Source organism: Sapajus apella, unplaced genomic scaffold (genome assembly GCF_009761245.1).
Source record: "Sapajus apella isolate SASKATOON/1434 unplaced genomic scaffold, GSC_monkey_1.0 scaffold49, whole genome shotgun sequence".
NCBI classification, from domain to species: Eukaryota; Metazoa; Chordata; class Mammalia; order Primates; family Cebidae; genus Sapajus; species Sapajus apella.
In genome coordinates, this window is record NW_022436989.1 from 2,066,970 (window position 1) to 2,092,884 (window position 25,915).

General features: G+C 43.1%; 1 protein-coding gene and 1 pseudogene across 3 annotated transcripts in view; one reads left to right on the forward strand and one right to left on the reverse strand.

Annotated features, from left to right (window-relative positions):
* Nucleotides 1-21,766, reverse strand: part of SCCPDH (saccharopine dehydrogenase (putative)) — a 33,389-nt gene extending 11,623 nt beyond the window's left edge. Inside the window, exons 1-6 of one of the 2 annotated variants that reach the window (XM_032242186.1) lie at nucleotides 21,402-21,766; nucleotides 19,146-19,258; nucleotides 9,575-9,655; nucleotides 6,209-6,295; nucleotides 5,896-6,025; nucleotides 2,029-2,078 (exon numbers count right to left, since the gene is read on the reverse strand). In XM_032242186.1, the coding sequence (XP_032098077.1) occupies nucleotides 2,029-2,078; nucleotides 5,896-6,025; nucleotides 6,209-6,295; nucleotides 9,575-9,655; nucleotides 19,146-19,258; nucleotides 21,402-21,591 (651 nt within the window). In that variant the 5' untranslated portion in view covers nucleotides 21,592-21,766. The remainder of the gene's footprint in view (nucleotides 1-2,028; nucleotides 2,079-5,895; nucleotides 6,026-6,208; nucleotides 6,296-9,574; nucleotides 9,656-19,145; nucleotides 19,259-21,401) is intronic. The other variant, XM_032242187.1, reaches the window with a different exon arrangement.
* On the forward strand, nucleotides 15,505-16,624 carry LOC116525970 (annotated as a pseudogene). Its single transcript, XR_004257895.1, has one exon. The product of XR_004257895.1 is annotated as a 60S ribosomal protein L5 pseudogene (transcript).
* Nucleotides 21,767-25,915: the final 4,149 nt, after the last annotated feature.

Below are 25,915 nucleotides of genomic sequence, written 5' to 3' on the forward strand. Positions count from 1 at the left end.
ACACATACGGGCAAAATTCGGGACAGAAGTCTGGAGAGGTAACTGGGGCCAGATCATTACAACCATCCGCACTAAGGTAAGGACTCCGGCTTTCTTTCTGCATGCAACAAGGAGCCACTAAAAATTCTGAGCTGAGGAGTGGCATGGTCTAGGTTACGTCTGAAAAGGATCAGAGTGACTGTTATGTCGAGCACAGACTGTACAACAGGTGGTAGCAAGAACAGGGTGGTAACAAGGGAAGTGGTAAAAATCATCAGATTCTGACATATTTTAAGGTAGTGTCAACAAATTTCCTGACAGGTTGCCCAGGTCTGGCACTAGACTGTTGTTCTGCAGCTACTCCTTATCCTTCTTCTCTTAAGCTTTTTTATTTATACTTAAAAAATTGTACCCAGGAGTGGGGGTGTGCACCTGGGTGCACAGGATGCTGAGGCAGGAGAATCACTTGAACTCGGGATGCAGAGGTTGCAGTGAGCCAAGATCATGCCACTGCACTTCCACCTGGGCAACAGAGCGAGACCCCATCTCAAAAAAAAAAAAAAAAAATTGATTCATAGACTGATTCTGATTACCCTTGTGAAAGGAAAATATCTTGGGCCCCCCAAAATCACTAGGAAGACTCTAGCTAGGAACTGCTTAGGGCAAACCTGCCTCCCATTCTATTCAAAGTCACTCCTCTGCTCACTGAGATAGATGCATATCTAATTGCCTCCTTTGGAAAGGCTAATCTGAAACTCAAAAGAATGTAATACTGTGCATCGCCTGTCTGTGACCTGGGAGCTCCCTCCCACTGGGAGTCTTCCTGCCTTTGCTTCAAGTTGCCCCGCTTTTCCAGATTGAACCAATGTACTTCTTACATACTGATTAATGTCTCATGTTTCCCTAAAATGTATAAAACCAGGCTGTGTCCCCCTACCACCTCGGGCACATGTCATCAGGACTTCCTGAGGTTGTGTCACAGGAAGGGTGCATCCTCAACCTTGGCAAAATAAACTTTTTTTTTTTTGAGATGGAGTCTCGCTTTGCCACCCAGCCTAGAGTGCAGCGGTGCAATCTCAGCTCACCGCAGCTTCCACTTCCCAGGTTCAAGCAATTCTCCTGCCTCAGCCTCTGGAGTAGCTGAGATTACAGGTACCTGCCACCACGCTCGGCTAATTTTTTGTATTTTTGGTAGAGATGGGGTTTCACCATGTTGGCCAGGCTGGTCTCAAACTCCTGACCTCAGGTGATCCACCTGCCTTGGCCTTTGAAAGTGCTAGGATTAAAGATGTAAGCCACCGAGCCCAGCCTAACTTTCTCAGTTAACTGAAACTTGTCTCAGATTTTCCAGGTTCATACTATATTACCCCAGGTCACATCAGCTGGCTTAAGAATGAGCAAAATGACTAATCTTCTCTATTGTTTGACATGTAACTCTGGTAGCTCTTCCCAAGAAATCATGAACCTTTATGACAAAGAATATTTGGGGCTGCCAGTACCTTTCCTGCTCTGTCCAGAGCCTACATAGTAGTAGAAGAAACAAAAGGGATAAAAAGAGAGAAATGAGGGGAAAAAAAAGAGTTCAGACAATATCATTTGAACACCTAGATCCTGCCATATTATTTACTTGCAGACATTTGATTACATGAACCAATAGATTCTTTTTTGTTTTGCTGGTTTAAATGGGTTGAGCTGGGTTTCTAACAAGTGCTTTTCTCCTTCTTGTTTCTGAACGTAACAGCTGTGCATCGCCTGTCTGTGACCTGGGAGCTCCCTCCCAGCTGGGAGTCCTCCTGCCTTTGCTTCAAGTTGCCCCGCTTTTCCAGATTGAACCAATGTACTTCTTACAAAATAAAATAAATTATATTTTAAGTCAAAGTAATTTTGTTAACTTAGTATCTTTTTAAAAATTAAACATGGTGACTTTCACACATTAAAAATTATAAATATTTTACAAATTAGTCTAAATATGTTTTAAGACACATGTATCATTTCCAAAATATTTTTAATATTAACTTGAAACAACACAAGACAAACAGAAAAACCAACCTCAGGCCCTGAATGTACAGTCAGGAAACTTTCCACAGCAGTCAAAGTACCTAGAGAGCAGAAGAACGGTAAAAAGTAAAATAAAATGTAAAGTATTTAGGACAAGTAATAACAATGCCTATTCAACTCAGGGACTACCTTTTCTAAGCCTACAGCTCACACAGAAAATCTGTATAGATAGCAGTTTTATTATGTTTTTGTACACAGATTTAAGAAGTAGCTCTGACCAGGTAAACAATCAGAAAGCGTAGTCTAGCATAAACTCTATCTGCTAGCACTGACAAAATCTTCTTAGTATTTAAAATCTAACATTAAGAATCTCCCCCAATAAGGCAATCAGTTGCACTCACTAGAATTCTGGAAGGCTCTTTAGGACACAGTTACCAAATAGATCTACAAGGGCTGGACATAGTGGCTCATGCCTGCAATCCCAACATTATGGGAAGCCAAGGCAGGAGGGTTGCCTAAGGCCAGGAGTTCAAGACCAGCCTGGGCAATACAGCAAGACTCCATCTCTACAGTTTATTTTTATTTTTATTTTATTTTATTTTTTATTAGCCAGCTGCAGTGGCATGCATCTGTAGTTCTAGCTACTAGGGAGGCTGGGGTAAGAGAACAGCTTGAGCTCAGGAGTTCAAGGCTGCAGTAAGCCACGATCACACCTCTGCACTACAGCCTGGGTGACAGAACAAGACCTTGTCTCAATAAATAAATACATAAATAAGAAAGATTCATGGGAATTATTCTGTTTTAAAATATGATAGCTTTCAAGAGGCTTATTAACAGTGGCTTAATATGAATGTTCACAAAAAACTATCAAAACACCCTTTGTAATAGCTTTTAAAACAAGACTATTAAAATGAAATAAGTATAAAATAAAAATTGAAAACAAAGCCAAGAAAAAGGAGAAATCAAGTATATTAACCATGAAGACTAATATAAAGACATAGCGGTTAAGTATTTAACTATTGAGTTTCTCAAGAACAATAAGGCAAAAGAAAAATATCATGGGCTGGCTAATTCTCAAAATCTGATAAATGAAATATATTCATTCCTTAAGTGACAATGTTTTAATTCTTTTTTGAGACAGAGTCTCACTCTGTCACCCAGGCTAGAGTGCAATGGTGCAGTCTTGGCTCACTGCAGCCTCTGCCTCCAGGTTCAAGCAATTCTCCTGCCTCAGCCTCTGGAGTAGCTAAGATTACAGGCATGCACCATCACACCAGGCTAATTTTTTTTTTTTTGTATTTTTAGTAGAGATGGGGTTTCACCATGTTGGCTAGGCTGGTCTTGAACTCCTGACTTCGTGAACCACCTGTCTCAGCCTCCCAAAGTGCTGGGACTATAGGTGTGAGCCAGCCTCCCAAAGTGCTGGGACTATAGGTGTGAGCCACTGCGCCCAGCTGACAATGTTTTAATTCGAAGAGAAAATTAAAACATGGGGCCTTACAAAGTTGACACGAAGCAAAGTAACCACATCACCAACAAAGCTGTTTCCGAAGAGGGGGACTACAGCCAAATAAATGTCATTAGTCTGACCAAAGACAAAAATAAAAAACACATCATTAAAGTATAATTCACTGGAGATGATTCTGATGGTTACTAAAAGAATGTGACCTGGGTATGCGGCTCTGTGATCTAACCCTACCCACAGAAAGAACACAAAACACCAAAAGCAGTAACTTAATAAATGTGGACCACCTGCACCAAAAGTCAGCTGCACTACTTGTTAAGATGCTGACTTCTAGGTTTCAGCATCTGAAAAAAAATTTTTAAACAAACTCTAAACTAATAATTCTCCTTTAAGAAGGAAAAAAGTCTTATTCAAAATAAAAACAGAGCAACCTCAGGAAACAGGATTATCATGAAAAAAAAAACCTGTAAACTTCACAGACTTCAAAGAATTATTTTAATAAATGGGGACATATTAGGTCTAAAGACTGTAACACTGAATATTTTGAATTTCACATTTCAATTGAATTTCAGATTTCAATTCACATTTCACTTTTTAATTGGAGTGGTTCTAGTGTTTCACCATTAAGTACAATACTGGCTACTGCCTTCTCACATTTATTATGTAAGAAACTATTCTATTACTAAATTCCAAAAAATGTAAAATCAGTAAATGGTGTGAGTTTTGAATTTTCAAATCATTTTTTGAGATGGGCATATAGGTAGCTGTTCACCTCTGATCCTACCTGATTATATAACTTCCTAATGCTAAACCTTGTTCTCAATATATCATTCTTTTAAAATGCCACTGGATGAGCTGGGCATAGTAGCTCACGTCTGTAATCCCAATACTCTACAAGGCCAAGGTGGGAGGATCACCTAAGGCCAGGAGTTCAAGACCAGCTTAGGCAACATAGTGAGACCCCATCTCTACAAAAATGTTATAAAATTAGCTGGGTATGGTGGCATGAGCCTGCAGTCCTAGCTACTTAGGAGGTTGTGGAGGGAGCATTGCCTGAGCCCAGGATTACGTTACAGTGAGCTATGACAGAGCAAGATCCTGTCTCTAAAAAAAACTTTTTAAAATGGCACTGGATTTATTAAAATTTTATATAGTATTTTCTTTTTACTTCTAATTTCATGAGCAAAATTTGTAGTTTGTGTGTGTGTGCTTATCTTTGTTGGACTTCGGTTTCATAGTTTTGCTAACTTTTTAATATGTACTGAAACATTTTCCAATTTTTTTAAGTTCTAGAACACTTTATACGGCACTGGAGTTACCTGTTTCAGGTAGGTTTTTTTGGTCTTGTTTTGTTTTTCAAGAGATAAAGTCTCACTCTGTAACCCAGGCTAGAGCGCAGTGGTGCAATCATAGCTTACTGTAGCCTCAAACTTCAGGGCTCAAGTGATCCTCCTACTTCTGCCTCCGGAGGAGCTGGGACTTATTACAGGTGCACACCACCACACCTGGCTAATTTTTTTTTTATTTTTTAGAGACAAGTCTTGCTGTGTTACCCAGGCTGGTCTTGAACTCTTGGCCTCCAGAGATCCTGCTGCTTCAACCTCCCAAGTAGCTAAGATAATGGGTGCAAACCACCACGCGCTAAGGTAATTTTCTAAACAGACACTCTTAAATATGTAAAACATTAGTAACTTCAAATGTTTTATAGTAACATTATTTTCTCCATTCTTAAATAACTGCCTCTGCTTCTGTGTTCAATACTTCCTAGCTTTGCTGGTTAAAAATTTAAAACCTGTTGGCCTGGCACGGTGGCTCATGCCTGTAATCCCAGCACTTTCATAGGCCGAGGTAGGCAGATCACAACGTCAGGAGTTCAAGACCAGCGTGGCCAATATGGTGAAACCCCATCTCTAATAAAAAATACAAAAATTAGCCGGGCGTGGTGGTACATGCCTGTAGTCCCAGCTACTCAGGAGGCTGAGACAGAAGAATCGCTTGAACCCAGGAGGTTGGAGGTTGCAGTGAGTCAAGATCATGCCACTGCACTCCAGCCTGGGCAAAAGAATGAGAGTCCATCTCAAAAAAAAAATTCTTTTTTTTTAACCTTTTAATTATAATATACAAATTATACTTTAAAATGTGCTGATTCCTAAACAAAGCAAGTTTGAATTTATAACGGTTGCAAACATTTTTAGTTTTTTTCCAGAAATTTCACAGCTCAAACCAAACTATATAAAGACAGTAATTTCTCATTGTAAAATGCAGTATTAACCATGTCTCAACAATAGTCTCAAGAGCATTTTATTAAAAGTGTAGCTATACTAAGAACACGTGTTTTAGCATTACCCAATTAAGGCTATGTTTCTTTTTTCCACTAGATTTTAGTTCAGCAGTTACAAACATGAAGCCCTTGTACTGTTAAATTCCATTATTGCTTATTGATCAGTAATTACCATTCATTTTATTTCTGGTATATATTACTCCCAGATCTGCCGGAATGGAGTCAAAGCCGCTGCTTCCAATGATATAAACCCCTTTTTCTGCAGCTTTCTCATGATACTTCCACTGCATTAGCTCCAGAAACTACAAAATCCAGGACAAGAATTTTAATTAGAGCTATGTAGAAAGACGCAGACCAACATTATAAATAATTTATGTTTAAAAACAAAGCAATTAAACTTTGAAAATGTTAACCAGTGTGGCTCTGCAGCAAAATATTAACTGTCAAAATATTTTTTCACTTATTCAGCAAATAACAGTGCCTACCATGCACCAGGTGATATGGAAGATACGCTGATCTGACTTAATGACATTCAATTTTTGTAGAATGGCTTTTAAATGTAAAAGTATTACCTATTATAACAAATTAAATAAAATATAAAAAAAGGCAAAAGAAGCAAAAAAAAATCCTACCCCAAATAGGATTACCCAGGTGAATATCATCACAGACATAGAGCTCTGCCTATGTACAGACAGAGAACAGGAAGGAGAGGATGACAGGGCACAGGGGAATAATGTCTGTTCTGCTCTTCTGCCTGTTTTCAAAAATTTATTTTTTAAAAATAAAGATTTACAGAAAAACTGAATAGTAGAGAGTTCCCAAGTACCTTGACACCCAGTTTTCTCTATTTTTCACACCTTTTATATTAATAGTTGTTACAGTTAATGAACTAATGCAGACATATTATTAATTAACTGAAGTTCACAGTTCCTTCAGATTCCCTTAGTTTTTACTGAACACCTTTCTTCTGTTCCAGGATCCCAACCAGGACCCACATTACATTCAGTCATCATATCTCTGTAGGCTTCTTTTGGCTGGGACAGTTTCTCACACTTTCCTCGTTTCTGATAATCCTGACAGTTTTCAGGAGTACTGGTCAGATATTTTGCACAATGCAGCTCTATTGGAATTGATCTTATGTTTTTCTCATTATTAAACTGGGGTTATGAGTTCTGGAAAGAAGACCACAGGGGTACAGTGCTATTCTTATCACATCGAGGCTACACAGTCACATGGCTTACCAGCGTTGATACTGACTTGAACACCTGGCTGAGGTAGTGTTTACCAGGTTTCTCCACTGTCAATTTGTGCTCCCTCTCCCTGAGGGTGACACACATACACAATCATACCTGTTCAAGCACATACACAGACACAAACACACACACCACACACACACACCACACACATACATGCAGACACACACTCATGCACATACACACATCACAGACACACACACACCATACACATACATGCAGACACACACTCTCATGCACATACACACAGTCACACATATACACACACTTGCTCATGCACACACACAGACACAAATGCATTAACAGTCACACTAACATAGTCACACTCACGCATACACAAACACACTAACACACACACGTCACGCACACAGCTGCTTTCACACAAATGTGGAAAAGCTACATAAATTATTTGGAATTCTTCCACACAGATTTGTCTCTTCTCATCCCCTGCCCATTTTTAAAATGTTATCTTTGTTTCTATTATTGGCTTGTAAAAGTTCTTATATATTCTGGTTCCTTTTTCTTTTTTGAGACAGAGTCTCACTCTGTCGTCAGGCTGGAGTGCAGTGGTGCAATCTCAGCTCACTGCAACCTCCGCCTCCAGGGTTCAAGCGATTCTCCTGCCTCAGCTTCCTGAGTAGCTAGGACTATAGGCACATGCCACCATGCCCAGCTAATCTTTTTATTTTTAGTAGAGATGGGGTCTCACCGTGTTGGCCAGGATGGTCTCAATCTCTTGATTTCGTGATCTGCTTGCCTCGGCCTCCCAAAATGCTGGGATTACAGGCCACCGCACCCAGGCCTCTGATTCTTTATTAGGTTTGTTGTTGTTGTTTTCAGACAGGGTCTCTCACCCTGTTGCCCAGGCTGGAGTGCAGTAGAGCAATCTCGGCTCACTGCAACCTCCACCTCCCGGGTTCAAGTGATTCTCATGCCTCAGCCTCCCAAGTAGCTGGAATTGCAGACATGCACCACCACATCTGGCTGATTTTTGTATTTTCAGTAGAGACAGGTTTTGCCTTGTTGGCCAGGCTGGCCTCAAACTCCTGGCCTCAAGTAATCTGCCCAGCTTGGCCTCCCAGAGTGCTGCAATTACAGGCATGAGCCACTGTGCCCAGCCCCTTATTAGGTTTTGATATTAATGCCGGGCACGGTGGCTCACGACTATAATCCCAACATTCTGGGAGGCTGAGGTGGGTGGACTGCTTGAGACCAGGAGTTCGAGACCAGCCTGGCCAACATGGTGAAACTCTGTCTCTACTAAAAATACGAAAATTAGCCAAGAGTGGTGGTGGGCACCTGTAGTCCCAGCTACTCGGAAAGTTGAGGTGGAAGAATCGCTTGAACCCAGGTGGCAGAGGTTACAGTGAGCCAAGATTGCACCACTGCACTCCAAGCTGGGTAACAGAGTGAGACCCTGAATTGAAAAAAAAAAAGTTTTTGCTATTACTTTTATGATAGTTTATCAGATGACTTAACAGCTTTTCACCATTTTCCATGCTCTGGGTTATTTTAAATAACATGAGAATTGTTTCACGTTTTTGTTTTGTTTTTTTGGAGACACGGTCTCACTACATTGCCTAATGCCCAGGCTGGAGGGCAGTAACATGATCATAGCTCACTGCAACCTTGACCTCCCAGGCTCAAGTGATCTTCCTATCTCAGCCTCTTGAGTAGGTGGGACCATAGGTGTGCACCACCAACACCTGGCTAATTTTTTTTTAACCTCCTGGGCTCAAGTCATCCTCCCACCTCAGCCTCTCAAAGCGCTGGGATAACAGGTGTGTGCCACCTCACCTGGCCTTTTTAAAAAATTTATGTTTCTTACTTCTTCTTCAGTCAATTTTGGTAATTTACACTTTCTCAGTGTTTTCCAGTATTTTACCAACTGACAAACTGCAAACACAATATTATATTGGCATGCTGATGACAATCAGTACTGACTACAGAGACATTTGAGGTTACCATTTTAAAAGCTGTATTCTAGCTTAACACCAGTGAAAACACAACTTCCTGTGGTCAAGCAAACCTCAATGGAAGACCTAGTTCTTCTACGTTACTGAGCAAGTTACTTAAGCTTCCTAAGCTTTAATTATCTCATCTATAAAAAATAAAGCAAGATGATAACTACTCTATAGGTATGTTTTTTAAAAGTTACATAAAACATTTAGCACAATGTTGGGCACATGGTAAGCATTCAATAAATGTGAACATTTAAAATGTTTAGGTTGATTTTATACTAGTGAATTTTACCTTTATTTTTCTGTAATGTCATAAAGGTACCTGATTTTTAAAAGGAAATTCAAAATGAAAACTTTACAAAAGTGAGATTCTAAGAATTATGTATAGTCCGTTATCTTAATTAATTCAGTTTAAAGCATGAAGTAGCTATAATAAGCACAGACGGAAAATAAATGATGTTGTAAAGAATAAAATTCAAGAAAGCCAAATCTAAGACCTTACCATCAGTGCTCTCCTTTGAGCTATCAACAGAATACCATACAAATACCATCTCTAAACACTAGAAAGGAGTTGCTGGCTTCTAAATATGTCTGCAAAATTGCACTAGATTTTTTTTTTCCTTTTCGTCTTATATACCTGAGGTTCTCCACTGATGTCGATACAACTGGCTCCATTTTCTATACACGCTTTTATTACAGGTTCTCCATAAAATCGATACTAGGGAAATAAAAAGAACAAACAGGTTATTCTTGATAAGTTTAAATGAATAAAATGCCATCTAATCCTGGAAGTGAACAGTCCTAGTTATCAAGAAATCAAATGTTAATAAAATAGCCTAAAGATAAATTGAGAAAATGACCAAGCGAGGTGGCTCTTGTCTGTAATCCCAACACTTTGGGAGGCCACGGCCGGGCAGTATTGAGAAACATTAAGTTTACCCTGCCCCCGTGGCTCCCTTGTGAATACCTTTTAGTTTGTAATTAGTGGTAGGCAGGTAACAGCTGCCTATTTGGAATATTTATGAGTTATGAGTGAATGCAGGACACCTGTTTATTAATAATGTTCACCTGTTAAGAGAGAATAAGTATGTGGATGAGAGTCTGCTCGGGGCCTTCAGCCTGGACTGCTGTCAGCCCCTGAGGCTCTCAGCTGGGTAGGCTGCTCCCCCTAGATAGATCCACTTTGCTGTTCTATCTGTGTGTCTGCCTCTCATTGCCTTCGGCGCTGCCTGGGTGGGGTCTCCCTGGCCAAGCTCGTACTCGGTAAGTGGTGCCCAAGTATGGGGACTTGAACCCGGGATGAAGAGTTGCCTGAATAAAGGAGAGACGAGGGGCTAAGCTGAAGGTATCCCGAGTACTCTTGGAAAAAATCCCCGGGGTAAGTTGGGAGCTTGGAAGGGACCCAGGAAATTTTGAAAGACCCTCCCAGGTGAGTTAGGGAGAACCCAGAACTAGACGGAGAACTCTTGAAAAAATTTCCCAGCGTGAACTGGGGGAGCTCAGCATTATTAGGGCAACATGGCACAAGGATCAAGCAAGTGAGAGGCTTGTTCTGGTTTCCTTCAACAGCTGCTTAAAAGAGGAGGAACTGAAGCTGGTGCTGAGTTTAACACAGTTTTTTGACGCGGCTGAAGAATTTTTGATGTGGTTTCCCAAGCAGGGAGCACTGACCATGGAAGAATGGGAAACAGTGGGTACTACTTTAAGGAAGGCACAATGAGGAGGAGTAAAAGATATTTGTATTCCTGTGTGGTCTGTTTGGCTTTGGTGCCTTCTGCCCTGGAGCTGTTTCAGACAGACGATGAGGACAAGAATTCAGAAGATTCTGGAGAGGAGAAGGAGTGTGATGAAGTATGTAGAGAAATTACAGAGCAAAAGGATGAGAAGTTAAATGAGGAAGGGGGGCCCCTTGGTGTTATTTTACCCCAAAAATTCTGAAATTGGCCATTAGTCCACCTGCTTTGGAATCTCCTGGGTCACATGCTGGTTACTCAGTCCCACTCCAGACCCCCAGAGTCAGGCTTTCTGAGGTAGACCCCAGTAAGCTGCATTTTAAATAATCCTCACAGGCGATTCTTGTGTACTTCAAAGATGGAGAATCACTGCCCTGGACATTCTCCCAGGAAATCTCACCTACTCTCCCAGCTTCAATAAAATCTGAGCTGGCGACTTCCAACCCCTATGTCTAGAGTTGTTCACTAATAAGGTTTCCCTATCTGTGGTTTTTGTTAAAGGTCAGGAGCAGGGACAGCACAGGGCATGCGGCATGAGTCACACATAAAACTTAATTTCACTTTGCCTACATTTTCCTTTTATTTTCTCTTCACTTTGATTTTCTCACTTATAAAACACATATACAAACAATGTGTTATTTGTATTTTTGTCTTGATGCAAAGTATCTAGCAGATCTTCAATTTCAACAAGTCTAAAACTGAATTCATCATCTCTCTCCAAACCTATTTCTCCTCCTCCTCTACTTCCTAGGACATGCGTCAACATGTAGCCTGCAGGCCGGTGTGGTGGCTCAAACCTGTAATTCCAGCACTTTGGGATGCTGAGCCAGAAGGATCACTTTGAGACCCTGTCTCCCTAAGAAAAATACACACACACACACACACACACACACACACACACACACACACACGGCCAGGCACAATGGCTCATGTCTGTAATTGCAACACTTTGGGAGACCAAGGTGAGTGAATCACTTGAGCTGATGAGCTAGAGACCACCCTGAGCAACACAGTAAAACCCAGTCTCTACAAAAAATACAAAAATTAGCTAGATGTGGTGGCATGCGCCTGTAGTCCCAGCTACTTGCAGGGCTGAGGAGGAAAGATCACTTGAGCCCAGGAGGTTGAGGCTGCAGTCAGCTGTGTTCATGCCACTGCACTCTAGCCTGGGCAACAAAGTGAGACCCCCCATCTCAAAAAAATAAAAAGAAAAAACAAAATATAGCCTCCAATTCAGCCTGCCCAGGTCCCACTTCTAACATCTTCCTGATGTGTTCAAATAAGGGAGGACTCTGAGACAAAACTGTGCAAATGGCTGAAGAGCAGAGTGGTCTAGAGTATGGATTTTAAAGTCAGGCCAGACTTATATCCAGGCTCTGTAGCCACTAGCTGTGTGACCTTGGGCAAGTCACTTTCTCTAAGCATCAACCTCTTCTATCAAAGAATGGTGATTAATAACAACACCGACTTCCCTGGGTAGTTGCAAGGATGAAATAAGAGAATGCAAAGAACTTAGCACTGTACCAGGCACATGGCATTCAGATTTATTCTTTTTTGTTATTATTAATGGCATTACTCCCCACATAATTCTCAGGTTAAAACCTGGAAGCAGGTTGGGTGTAGCGGCTCATGCCTGTAATCCCAGCACTTTGGGAGGCCAAGGCAGGTAGATCACTTGAGGTCAAGAGTTCAAGACCAGCCTGACCAATATGGTGAAACCTCATATCTACTAAAAATACAAAAATTAGCTGGGGTTGGTGATATGCACCTGTAGTTCCAGCTACTCAGGAGACTGAGACAGGAGAATTGCTTGAACCCAGGAGGCAGAGGTTGCAGTGAGATGAGACTGCACCACTGCACTCTAGCCTGGGTGACGGAGCAAGATCCCGCCTCAAAAAAAAAAAAAAAATCTGGAAGCAGTCTTTCACAATACCCATATTGGAAGTCACAAAGTTTTATCCGGTTTCCTCTCCCCTACACAACTGTATCTTAGTTCAGACCCTGTCGACACTCATCCAATTTACTACAAATAGGCCCTAACTGGTTACATGGCAGCCAGCTAGCCCCATCTCCAAATAAACAACAAATTGGTTTTTTTTTCTTTTTGTACAATACTATATTTGAAAACAAAACAAAAACAAAAAACCAAACCTACAAGATTCACAAAATTGGACAATTGTCTTTATGACATTACTACTGACAAAATCAGGAAGGACTGCTGGTGTGCAGTCATCTGAACAGCCTCTCTAGTTTCATAGATATGATTTCTCCCTGATATGGAAGGGCTTCCAATTTTAAGTGCAATGCTACTTCAAAAGATAACCATGTTTGAAAGGAATCTTTTTTTTTTTTTTTAGAGGATTGGCTTATTTTTTTTTTAAATTGCATTTTAGGTTTTGGGGTACATGTGAAGAACATGCAAGATTGTTGTATAGGTACACACGTGGCAGTGTGATTTGCTGCCTTCCTCCCCTTCACCTTTATCTGGCATTTCTCCCCATGCTATCTCTCCCCAGCTCCCCACCCCCCGCTGTCCCTCCCCTATTTCCCCCCAACAGACCCCAGTGTGTGATGCTCCCCTCCCTGTATTCATGTGTTCTCATTGTTCAACACCCGCCTATGAGTGAGAACATGTGGCGTTTGATTTTCTGCTCTTGTGTCAGTTTGCTGAGAATGATGGTTTCCAGGTTCATCCATGTCCCTACAAAGGACCCAAACTCATCGTTTTTGATGGCTGCATAATATTCCATGGTGTATATGTGCCACATTTTCCCTGTCCAGTCTATCATCGATGGGCATTTGGGTTGGTTCCAGGTCTTTGCTATTGTAAACAGTGCTGCAATGAACATTCGTGTGCACGTGTCCTTATAGTAGAACAATTTATAATCCTTTGGATATATACCCAGTAATGGGATTGCTGGGGCAAATGGAATTTCTATTTCTAGGTCCTTAAGGAATCGCCACACTGTCTTCCACAATGGTTGAACTAATTTACACTCCCACCAACAGTGTAAAAGTGTTCCTATTTCTCCACATCCTCTTCAGCATCTGTTGTCTCCAGATTTTTTAATCATCACCATTCTAACTGGCGTGAGATGGTATCTCAATGTAGTTTTGATTTGCATTTCTCTAATGACCAGTGATGATGAGCATTTTTTCATATGTAACAAATTGTTATTCTAAAATCTGATGTCACCTTTCCTCATGGCCCACTCCTACAAAATATCCGCTCTTAAAACCCTTCAGGATACAGTACGAAGTCCAAACTTCTTAGCATGTCACAAAAAGTCCTTAGCATGATACCTTACCACAGCCCCTTAATTCTCATGTCCCAGCAGTTCTGAATTCCATGTAACGCCCCAAGCATGCGGCTTCACACCCAGTGTGCTTGCTTCCACTACCTGGAACATCTTCCCTCCATTCTGCCTGGCCATCTGCCAGCTCCTCCAGGCTCTGCCTTACAGCCTCAGGCTCACTTCTCTTGCCTGGCTAGTGAGCCCATCAGCTAGGCAGTTCATCTACAAGTACCGGCAAGCTGCAGTGAAGTATTAATGTGCTTATTAAAATAACAGTAGTTCCTTATGGAAAGAAAACACATTTTCCTATTTGCCACAGTCTGCACATTCCTCACTTTTACTGCATTTTGTCACATCTGGCCCACTTCTTTGAGTAATCTGGAGTTGAGACTTCTCACTAACTTATTCCCATTTTACGAAGTTGTTAGATTTTTCTCCATTAGTACCCTGGGCTGGTCTGAGATAGGTGAACACAGAGTAGCAATCCTTCATCTCAAGGAAGACACCTCTCCCCTATGAGGTCAGTTAGTTTAGAGGTTAAAACTACAATCCTGCTCCCAATGCTCCACTTTCTTTTTTTTTTTCTGGTAGACTTTCACTCTTGTTGCCCAGGCTGGAGTGCAGGGGCGCAATCTCAGTTCACTGCAACCACTGCTTCCTGGGTTCAAGAGATTCTCCTGCCTCAGCCTCCCAAGTAGCTGGGATTATAGGCACCTGCCATCACGCCCGGCTAATTTTTTCTATTTTTAGTAGAGATGGGGTTTCTCCATGTTGGCCAGGCTGGTCTCAAACTCCTGACCTCAAGTGATCCATCCACCTCAGCCTTGCAAAGTGCTGGGATTACAGGTGTGAGTCACCATGCCTGGCCCTCAGTGCTCCATCTTCTAACCCAGTGGTCTCCCAAGTAGGTGTACTTCCCCCAAGGGAAGCACAGAATGATCCACTGGGTGTGGAGGTAAATATTAGAACTTTCATTGATGTTAATTTTTATAAAAAACACAAAGAAAAAGATAAAATTAACAGTTAACATATGGACTGACTTATATAAGACACTCCCTGGGCCATGTTAAGTGGTCACGTGTTGAAGACAGGGCACAACCGGTATCCTGAGGGCTGTGGGAGAGTTTCATAACACAGAGGGGCCACTACCCTCTTCAGTCAGTCATCTTCATTATACCAAAGCCTAATGCCTCCATAAGGTTATTGAGTTTCTAAAGCTTGAACACTGAGGCCTCAGGCATTTAAAGCCGGGAGGATAAAAAGATGCTATGGAGGAGGCTAGGACTTCCAGGGTGAAGCTGGTAGACAGGAGGAAAACTGCAAGAGGATGACAATGTAGAAGCCAAGTGAAGAAAGAAGAAAGTGGTCAACTGGATGAAATGCTGAAAGCTTTCGGATGAGAACTGGATTTCACAGGAAGGCACTTTGGCAGAGTGCTTTCACTGGAGTAGAAAGGAAAACACAAGTTTAATAAGAGTGGTTTAAGACAGAGTAGCAGGTGAGGAAGTAGAGATAGTGGGTCATGAGAATCCTTTCAAGGAGGTTGTTAAAAAGGGGTACAAAAATGCAGTAGTTGGAAGGGATGTAGAATCAAGCAACTTTTAAAGATGAAGATACGACATATTTAAATGCTGATAGAAATAATCTACCTTTTCCACCCCCAAGCACTGCTGGGCCTGCAGGTCTCTGTCAAGCCATGGATGTGAGTCTCTGTTGCACAGGATGGGGTTTGTTAAAGTTGTTAAGAATAAGACCTACTTTAAGAGATACCAAGTGAAATTTAGAAGACAAGGAGAGGGTAAAGCTGATCACTATGCTCGAAAACACCTGACGATACAGGATAAAAATAAATACACCCAAATACAGGATGATAGTTCATGTAGCAGAGATATCATTTGTCAGATTGCTGATGCCCGTATAAAGGGGATATGAGAGTCTGTGCAGCACGTGCACATGAACTGCCAAAATGCGGTGTGAAGGTTGGCCTGACAAACTCTGCTACAGCGTACTGTACTGGCCTGCTGCTGGCCTGCAGGCTTCTCAACAGGTTTGGCCTGGACAAGATCTATGAAGGCCAAGTGGAGGTGACTGGTGAAGAATACCACGTGGAAAGCGCTGATGGTCAGCCAGGTGCCTTTACCTGCTATCTGGATGCAGGCCTTGCCAGGACTACCACTGGCAATAAAATTTTTGGCACCCTGAATGGAGCTGTGGATGGAGGCTTGTCTATCCCTCACAGTGCCAAACGATTCCCTGGTTATGATTCTGAAAGCAAGGAATTTAATGCAGAAGTACACCGGAAGCACGCCATGGACCGGAATGTTGCAGATGACAGGCACTACTTAATGAAGAAGATGAAGATGCTTACAAGAAACAGTTCTCTCAATACATAAAGAACAGCGTAACTCCAGACATGATGGAGAAGATGTATAAGAAAGCTCATGCTGCTTTACGAGAGAATCCAGTTTATGAAAAGAAGCCCAAGAAAGAAGTTAAAAAGAAGAGGTGGAACCGTCCCAAAATGTCCCTTGCTCAGAAGAAAGATCGGGTAGCTCAAAAGAAGGCGAGCTTCTTCAGAGCTCAGGAGCGGGCTGCTGAGAGCTAAACCGAACAATTTTCTATGAGGATTTTCCAGGTAAAGACAATAAACTTATAGACGGCACACACAAAAAAGAAATAATCCAGTAAAGAGGGGAAAATTGATAACAAGATAATGTGTAACTATAAACATAAAGTCTTTGAACACTGTGCCCAACAGGAACAGGAGCAGTTTTGCCTTGTGACAAGACATATGGCACACTACAGGTACGGTGCAGATTGGCAGACAGGTAGATCTGGTGGTAGGAAAATGAAGAAAGAAATTCTGTTATTAACCAGCTTCTACTTTCATAGTTAAAAAAAAGAAAAAAAGTCACCAGATAAGAACAAGGAAAGAGAGATGGGATATTAAAAGAGCAAGGAGAAGGGTTGTGAAGCTGCTCCAGAAAGCAGGAGAGACAATTCCTGAGGGAAACAGAGCACACGCGGTTTGGAAACACGTCTTTGAAGTGTGGCCAGTTAGCATGGGGTTACACTTTTCTCCAGCCACAATGGGTTACTCAGATTCAGGTGACGAGTAGGCAGAGAATAACCAGGGCTGAGACTTTTTCAGAGTACTGAGGAGAAAAAGGCAAGGGAGACACTTAAGGCTGTACACTATAGAGTGGAGCAATGGACCTGACAGATGGAATCTAAGCCAGTTAAGAATGAGAGAAATCCAATAAACAACATTTTTTTGTAACAGCAATTCAAAAACCTTTTGCTCTCCCTAAAAATTAATAGTTTAGATGTTTAATTTTTAAATATCTTGTCAACTGTGATGGCTTCTTCAGATCACTAAATGTCCCCAACATTCACCTTGTTACACGGGCCAAAAGTCTGATGGCCTGTGACTTGATGACTTTTTCTCAAGAACATTCAAAACCTGTTCTCTTTTGAAAACACACTCCGACCTCAACGCCTTCCCAGCACCTGTACCAACCCAACTCCTTCCCAGCACCTCAACCAACCCAACTCCTTCCCAGCACCTCCGCCAACCCAACTCCCTCCCAGCACCTCCGCCAACCCAACTCCCTCTCAGCACCTCGGCCAACCCAACTCCCTCCCAGCACCTCGACCAACCCAACTCCTTCCCAGCACCTCTGCCAACCTAACTCCTTCTCAGCACCTCTACCACTGCTACCGTGGGGCTGCTTATGCTTGGACCATTCCATTGCATGTCCCTTATTATCTGTTTTTTCCACTCAGAAGCCAAAGAACTTCACATCTAAATCAGATGAAGCCCTTACTTTCAACCATTCAATGCCTCTTGGTTACACCCGGAAAAAATAAAATCCAAATCCTGACCATTGCCTATAAGCTCCTACATGGCCCAGCTCCTGGGTCTCTCTCCCATTCACCTTCCCCCTTTCTGCCCTGTCCAGTCACAGGCCTCTGACATTCTTCAGTCTTGCCAAACACACGCAAATCTCAGGAACTTTGTACCTGCTCTCCCTGGAACAGTGTCTCCTCAAAAGATTCATCCGATTTGCTCTCACTTCATTCAGAGCTCTGCTCTAATGTCAATTCCTCACAGAAACCTTCCCTGACCATCCACCTTAAAACACTGATATGCCAATACCTTTTCTCCTTTCTCTGTTTCACTTTTCTTCAAAGCACTTATTACCTCCTATTACAATCCTATTTTTCTGTCTTCCGCACAGGAATGTAATCTCCATGAGGGACTTTCTGCTTCTGTCACCACTGTGTCCCAGGTGCCTACAATTGTGCATTTTACATAAAGTTTCAATATTTATTTATTCAATAATGAGTCCTTTTTTAGTCTTTTTGTGCATTTAAAAATATATTTATGTCCATCAGTCTGGAAGGACATTGGGGCTGAGGTTGGCACTCGTATCAAGAACAGTAACTACCGTGGCTTCCAACGTTTTGCCAAAAGCTCAGAGGCGTGGCCTTCTGGCCAGGCGTCTGCGATTTCATATGGTTGGAGCATTCCTGGTATCCCTGGGGGTTGCAGCTCTCTGTAAGTTTGGTGTGGCTGAACCAAGAAAGAAGGCATATGCAGATTTCTACAGAAATTACGGTCCCGAGAAAGATTTTGAGAGATGAAGAAGGCTGGTATCTTGGAATAGAAAGTGATCTTGGAATACAAAGAATTTCTTCAGGTTGAATTACCTAGAAGTTTGTCACTGACTTGGGTTCATGAACTATGACATCTGAATATGAGGGCTAAGAAATAGTTTCTCTTGACAAACAATTAACAAATAATATATATATATATATATTTATACATTAATACAAGAATATAATTTATAAATAATATACTGGGGATACACACCCAAACATTTTTACTGAAGGGGCATACAGTAAAAAGCAAAGAAAATGCTGACAATCACAGATGTAACCAATCAACAAACCAGCACACATTCCCTAAGGACAGTGTCATAGAGTGCCTGTCACACTCCCTCTCAGAGGAGGCTTTGGTCATGTCCATTTGCTCCTCACAAGAAGAAAAAACTCCCCAGATGTGGTTAAGGCCTTCAACCAACAATTCTGTCCTCTGCCCTTATGTTCCTCTGGAATATTTTGCTAGAAATGAATGGATTGTTTGTTCTGATACAAAGAGGAGCTGATTACTTACTGGTCCTACACAGTTGAGGACAACTGTTGCCTGTTTAGCCATTTCTTCAAGCGAGGCTGGATTAGCGATATCACATATGATGATTCCAACTTCAGATGACAGTGTTGGTCTTCCTAAAATAAGAAACAAATTAAGTAAAGCAAATCTCGGTAGAGGATTAAATCTTCCATGTCTTTTTACAGCAATCAGTGACAGAAAATTACTAAATACACTGATAAACTGAAAGCTAGCTCTCTGTCTTGAATAAAACTTTTTAATCAGGTAATAAAAAAGGAAAAGGCTATGAGGAAAACTGAATTGCCACTAAGGGTTACTAAAAAACTGACCTTTTAAAAAAATCTAATAAAATAATTGTGTAAATAACAACCATGTGTAACATGACAATTTCACAATCAAGTTTAAATGCTGAGCAGATGACTACCCAGACTTCCTCTGCAGCAAGGAATTTATATCATAAAAATAGTTTCTTGGCCAGGAGCAGTGGCTTGCCTGTAATCCCCGCATTTTGGGAGGTCAAGGCGGAAGGATTTCTTGAGCTCAGGAGTTCAAGACCAGCTTGGGCAACATAACAAAACTTTGTCTCTACTAAAAAAAAATAATAAATAATAATAATGATAATAATCTGTTCATGGTGGCATACACTTGTAGTCCCAGCTACTCAGGAGGCTGAGGTGGCAGGATCGCTGAGACACAGAGAGGTCAATGCCACTGCACTCTAGCCTGCGTGGCAGAATGAGACCTTTAAAAAAATTTTAAAGTTTCTCATCAACTACTTAACAATTACTGTGATCCGGCTGTAGGTGATGGAGAGGTACTGACTGTTAACATCAAACCCATTAGAACTCTGAGGTGAAAATTACATGCTATATAAACACACACACAGGCTCGTATAATAAAATAGTTGGAATTAACTGGCTCAACTAAGTGATACAGGTTTCAATAGCTCAAGGTATATCCCCACAATAAAACCTGGTTTGGGCATTATATATGGTAAGTGACTAAGCTGTACCCATCCGAACTTGCTGAGCTGGAAAAAGAAATAGAAGCATGTATTTTAATAGTGAAATTACTTCTCCTGGAAAAGTAAAGTCCAAAAAGCTCTTTGGTCAAAATTATGTGTTGGTAGTGTCAGCACCAAAAGCTGCAGAAGAATCTAGCCTACGTGGTGTCTTTGTATCTACCCAGAACAGAAGCACCCTGAGCAGGGCATGGTATGAAAGCAGGTTAAACAGAGAGAATGTATTAGTTCCAGAATTCTAGCAGGTGTTTGTACAAGTGAAATCTAGGGTGGGGAGTTAACAGCCAAATCTAAAGGCTACAGAGTCCTAAGTTAGCTGTCTCCCCAGCCGTAAAGGCAACAGGGTCTGTGTCGTCTATCTCCTCTCTGTCCCACCTGCAACCCCAGACTCAGGACAGGACCTAGCATGGACCAGGTCACTCAACAAATATATACTACCTGAATGCTTAGAGGATAAGCAGGCGTCTCAACCAGAAAGACAAACTTTTTATTTTATGAAGAGGAAGACTGCCTGGAGTATTCCTACACACAAAACAATAAACTAAAGCAGGAGAGCCACAAAAGCCACTGTCAGTGCATACAACTCTTAAGCTTGCTGTCCCATCCTCAAAACACAAGGCAAAGGGAGACTCCGATCTCCAAGAAACCAAAATCCTCCTCTCCTCTGCGACCAAATATCGCGAACCAGCTCCCCACCCCCAGACTCAACAGGTGCCCCTGCTGTGGGGCAGGATGGAGCAGAGAGGGACCATTTCGCCAGAGGAACTCCGCAGACTGAGGCAGAAATTCAAAAGGGGGAAAGAAAAGGAAAAAAAATATATATATATATATTTAAAATTATATATCTATACACACACACGTGTGTGTGTGTGTGTGTGTAGCTGTGGCCGCCGCAGGCGCCCCGTCTTCTGGCCCTGCTGGAGGCGGAGGCGGCAGCCAGTCGTTCCGGCTGCACGAAGGGGGTGCGCAGAGAGCGAGAAAACCGCGGCGGACCCAGGGTGGCCCACGCCGAGAACGCTTCGGCTTTAATGTTTTCTTTTTCACCCCCCCCACACACGTAGTTTGTTTTTTGTTAAGGACGGGGAACAAGGCCGCGGCAGTGTTGGAAACACCCCGCCCTCGCCTCGTCCAGTCCTCGAGCAGGGCTCGGGCACACGCAGGGCGCCCCCTGCGGGGGACACGCTGGTCCGGGCGCGGCGGGGTCCCGGCCGCAGCCCCGTCCCACGCCGCCCGGTTACCCAGCTTCAGGGCCGCCCTCTCCAGCACTCGCTGCAGCTTCTCCCAGGAGCGGCCCGCCACGGCCCAGGGCAGGCGGGAGCTCCGCTCCGGGTCCACCTGCTCCCGGGCCACCTCCTCGGTCACGAACTGGCCGGTGAAGCCAGAGGCGCCGAACACCACCAGGTGGAAAGGCCTCTCCGCGGTCGCCATGACGAGTCCACAGCGAGCCCAGGCCCGGGGCGGGCTGAGCCCACGGCGCCTGCGCCTCAGGCAGCGACCACAGTACCGGGCGCAGCAACCGCCGCCGTCAGGGCCGCCGCTGTCGCCGCAGCCTGCGCGCCGCGCTCCCTTCACCGCGCGCACGCCGCCACGCCAGGGCCACGCCCACGGCACGCCAGGGCCACGCCCGCGACACGCCCACGACACGCCAGGGCCACGCCCACGGCACGCCCCCTCGCGCCGGAGCCGCTGTCTCCCCAGCCTGGGCTGGGAGGCGCCTCGGGCGGCGGCTCCGGCTGCACCTGCGCTTCCAAGCCTGGCAGACGCGGACCGCGGGCCCTGGCCCCGTCCCGCCGCGGGCCCCGCACTGCTCTGGCCGCCCCAGGCGCCCCATCTTCTAGCCCCGCTGGAAGCTGGTGGCGGCAGCCGGTTGTTCTGGTGGCACGAGGGTGTTGTGCAAAGAGAGCGAGAAAACCTGCGGATGACGCGAGGGGTGGCCCAGGCCGAGAACATCGCCAGGGGATGTCCGCGAGGCCCGGGGGACGGGGACGGTGAACGCGGGCTCACGAGAGGGAAAACTCGTGAGGGGTGCAGAGGAATGCCTTGTACTGTCCTTTAGTATTTTTTGCAGATCTAAAACTATTCTAAAATTAACATTTTATTTTAAAAACGTTAAGTGTCATTGTGTCAGTTACATGCAAATGTCGCGTCATTTAATGCTGTGCAGCAAGCATTTCCAGAGCCTGTGATGGGCCGGCTCTGACACAGATCCTGGGATTGCAATGGCTGGAAAGCAAGGGCCTTGCCTCCCTCTCTGGGATCAGTTGTTTAATTGCGGTACGTGTATGTAGCACATGGGCAGAACTGACTGTGGAGCAGAAGAAACGAGGAAAGACACTTGTCCTGGTGGTGTACCCCGCTGGCAGTGAACAGCCTATGCCAGGGACCCCTGGGAGTGGGGCAGTTGGTACAGAAAGTGAAGAAGAAAGCCTTCAGAGAGGAATTTGGCCTTGACATAAGTTAATACGGCTTAGATATAGAAGAACTGAGAAAGGAACAGGTATTTATTCTATATACATTTTATTTTAATAAACACCAAGAAGACATTTGATAAAGCAACATCCATTCCTGATTTGTTTTATTTATTATTTTTTGAGACGGAGTCTCACTCTGTCACTCAGGCTGCAGTGCAGTGGCGGGATCTCAGCTCACTGCCTCTCTTGGGTTCATGCCATCCTCCTGCCTCACCCTCCCAAGTAGCTGGGATCACAGGTGTGCACGCCCCACTCCTGGCTAATTTTTGTATTTTTACTAGAGACGGGGTTTCATCATGTTGGCCAGGCTGGTCTCAAACTCCTGACCTCAGGTGATCCACCCACCTCGGCCTCCCACAGTGCTGGGATTACAGTTATGAGCCACTGCACCCGGCCCATTCCTGATTTTTTAAAATAGATGGATGCTTTTTAAAATTATAAACTATATTAGTCTTGCAAAAACGGTGCGGCCAATAACAAATATGCACCCTCAACACAGCTTAAGAAAAATATTCCAGATAGTGAGGCTTCCAGGTATTCATCCCTGAACCCATTTCCTCTCCTGTCCCCACCGCGGCCACTTGCCTGAGTTAGTATTTATCATTCCTGTCCCTACCTTTCTGTTATATATATATATATATATATATATATATATATATTTACAAATATTATAGTGCTGTTTTGCATATTTTGAGTATTTTGTAAATGTTAATCCTGCAACTTTCTTATTTGGTCATGTTGTTGTAAACTTATTCCCAAATGATTCAGAATAAAAAAATAATGTCTGTGATACGTGTGTGGAGAGAGAGAGAGAGAAATGTGCCGAATTCTACGATGCTTTTGTACAATTTTATATAATGCGTTCGTACAATATAATATAAAGAATGCTACAATAAAATTCTTGTACAGTTCTCCTAAAGCACATGTGCAAAAGTATATCTAATGTATGTCAGGAATGAAAATGGTTGGTGCTAGAATATTCACATTTGAGTTACCTCATTGCTCTTTGAAGCGAATGTACTAATTTTCACTCCCAGCGGGATACAGGAGTCCTCTTGCCTTACATCGTCATCAGCACTTGCTATTCTGAGACTTCATTCTTGTCCACCTGGGGGGTGTAAAGTAGTAAGCATTCAAGTATTTATTAAACACTTAACTATATACTAGGCACTAGGAGTGAAGTACTGGGGATATGGTGACAAATAAAACCCCTGCTCTCCTGACGTTTACATTCTAGTGGAGTAAACAGCACCAGAAAATCATCTTACACAGCCAGGCACAGTAGCATGCACCTTTAGTCCCAGCTACTTGTGAGGCCGAGGCAGGAGGACTGCTTGAACCTAGGAGTTGGAGGTTAGAGTGAGCTATGATCACATCACTGCACTCCAGCCCGGGTGACAGAGTGAGACATTGTCTCAAAAAAAAAAAAAAAAAAACTAAACTAAAAGAACAGATTATAATATAGATAATATATATTTATATATATACCCTCTATATATGGTCAAGAATGCTTGCTATGGTTTGGATGTTTGCCCCTCCAAATCACACGTTGAAATGTAACCCCCAGTGTTGGAGGTGGGGCCTGGAAGGAGACATTTGGGTCATGGGGGTGTTTGTGACCATCCCCAGGGTGATGAGTGAGTTCTCTCTGCATGAGTTCACACAAGCGCCAGTGGCTGAAGCAGCCTGACTCATCTTCTCTCTCTGGCTCCCTCTCCCACCATGTGATACACCTGCTCCACTTCACCTTCTGCCACGATTGGAAGCTCCCTGAGGCCTCACCGGAAGCAGATGCTGGCGCTATGCTTTATGTACTTCCTGCAGAACCGTGAGCCAAAATCAAACCTTTTTTCTTTATAAATTAACCAGCCTCAGGTATTCCTTTATAGCATTGCAAACATGGACTAACATAATGGTTGTTGCAGCATTGCTTGTAATAACAAAAATTAGCAACAACTGAAGTGTCCTTTATCAGAGGAATTATTAAATAAATTATGGTATCCTCTTCATTCAATAGAAACTATACAGCTATAAACAATGAAGCATGACTATTCAGGTGGTTCTTGGTAAAAGCAACAACAAAAGAATGAAGTAGGCTGGGCATAGTGGCTCACGCCTGTAATCCCAGCACTTTGGGAGGCCAAGGCAGGAGGACCGCTTGAGACCAGAAGTTTCAGAACAGCCTGGGCTATGTAGCAAGACCCCATCTCTTAAAAAAATTTTTTTTGTTTTAATTATCCGGGTGTGGTGATGTGCATCTGTAGTCCTGGCTACTCAGGAGACTGAGGTGGGAAGATTGCTTGAGCACAGGAGTTAAAGGTTACAGTAAATCATGATCACACTACTGCACTGCAGCCTCAGCAGAGCAGAGCCATGTCTCTAAAAAGCAATGTGTCTAGTGACATGGAAAATTGTCCAAGATACATTGTAAGTGAAAACAAATTGCCCAACATTATAAGAGTATATAAGACAAAAAGGATGTATGTTTATGCACACAAAATGTTAATACATGATAAATCTTAACTGTAAAATGCTTAGAAACATGCCTTATGCATGGTAACTACTCAATAAATGTTAACAGTAATAGTAACAGATTATGACTGGGAAGTCAGCTTGTATAAATTATGCAAGAGAAAGGGGTTCGTACTTTTTACCTTTCTACACTGTTGAAACTTTTTTTTTTTTTTACAGTAACTGTCTATCACCTTTCTAATAATACAATTTTTTAAAGGAGCAGGGGCTGATCTTGCAGAAAGGCCTGAGGGGCAGCTGCGGGAGTCACACCCTGCCATCTGCGTGTTGACAGTCCTGACACTGAGGTCGTGCTCCTGCTGCTACCAGGGAACTTTATTTTTCGCCTATTATAACACACAACAATGTGAATGAATCCCACAAACACTAATCTGAGCAGAAAGCCAAACAGAGAACATCTGTGTGATTCCTTTCATCTAAAGCTCAAAAGTAGACAAAACCAACTTACTGTGACAGGAATCTCAGAACAATTTGCTTCTGTGTAGAGCAACCCCAGCTCTGGCCCTTCTTGAAGTAATTCTGCATCTAAAGGCTTTCCAAGGAATTCATTTTCCCAAGGGGCCAGCAGACAGTTTGATTTCTGCGCCAGGGTTAGTGCTAAGGAAAAGGAAAACCCCCCTCTTCCTCCAAAAGAAGACAAGGTTGGCTGATGGACAGGCTGTTAGCCACCACCTCGCAAAGTCAAAAGCTGGGTCTTCTGTAGCCTGAGGGTGAAGGGTAGACTAAGGGCATGAGAAGAGAGAATGCCT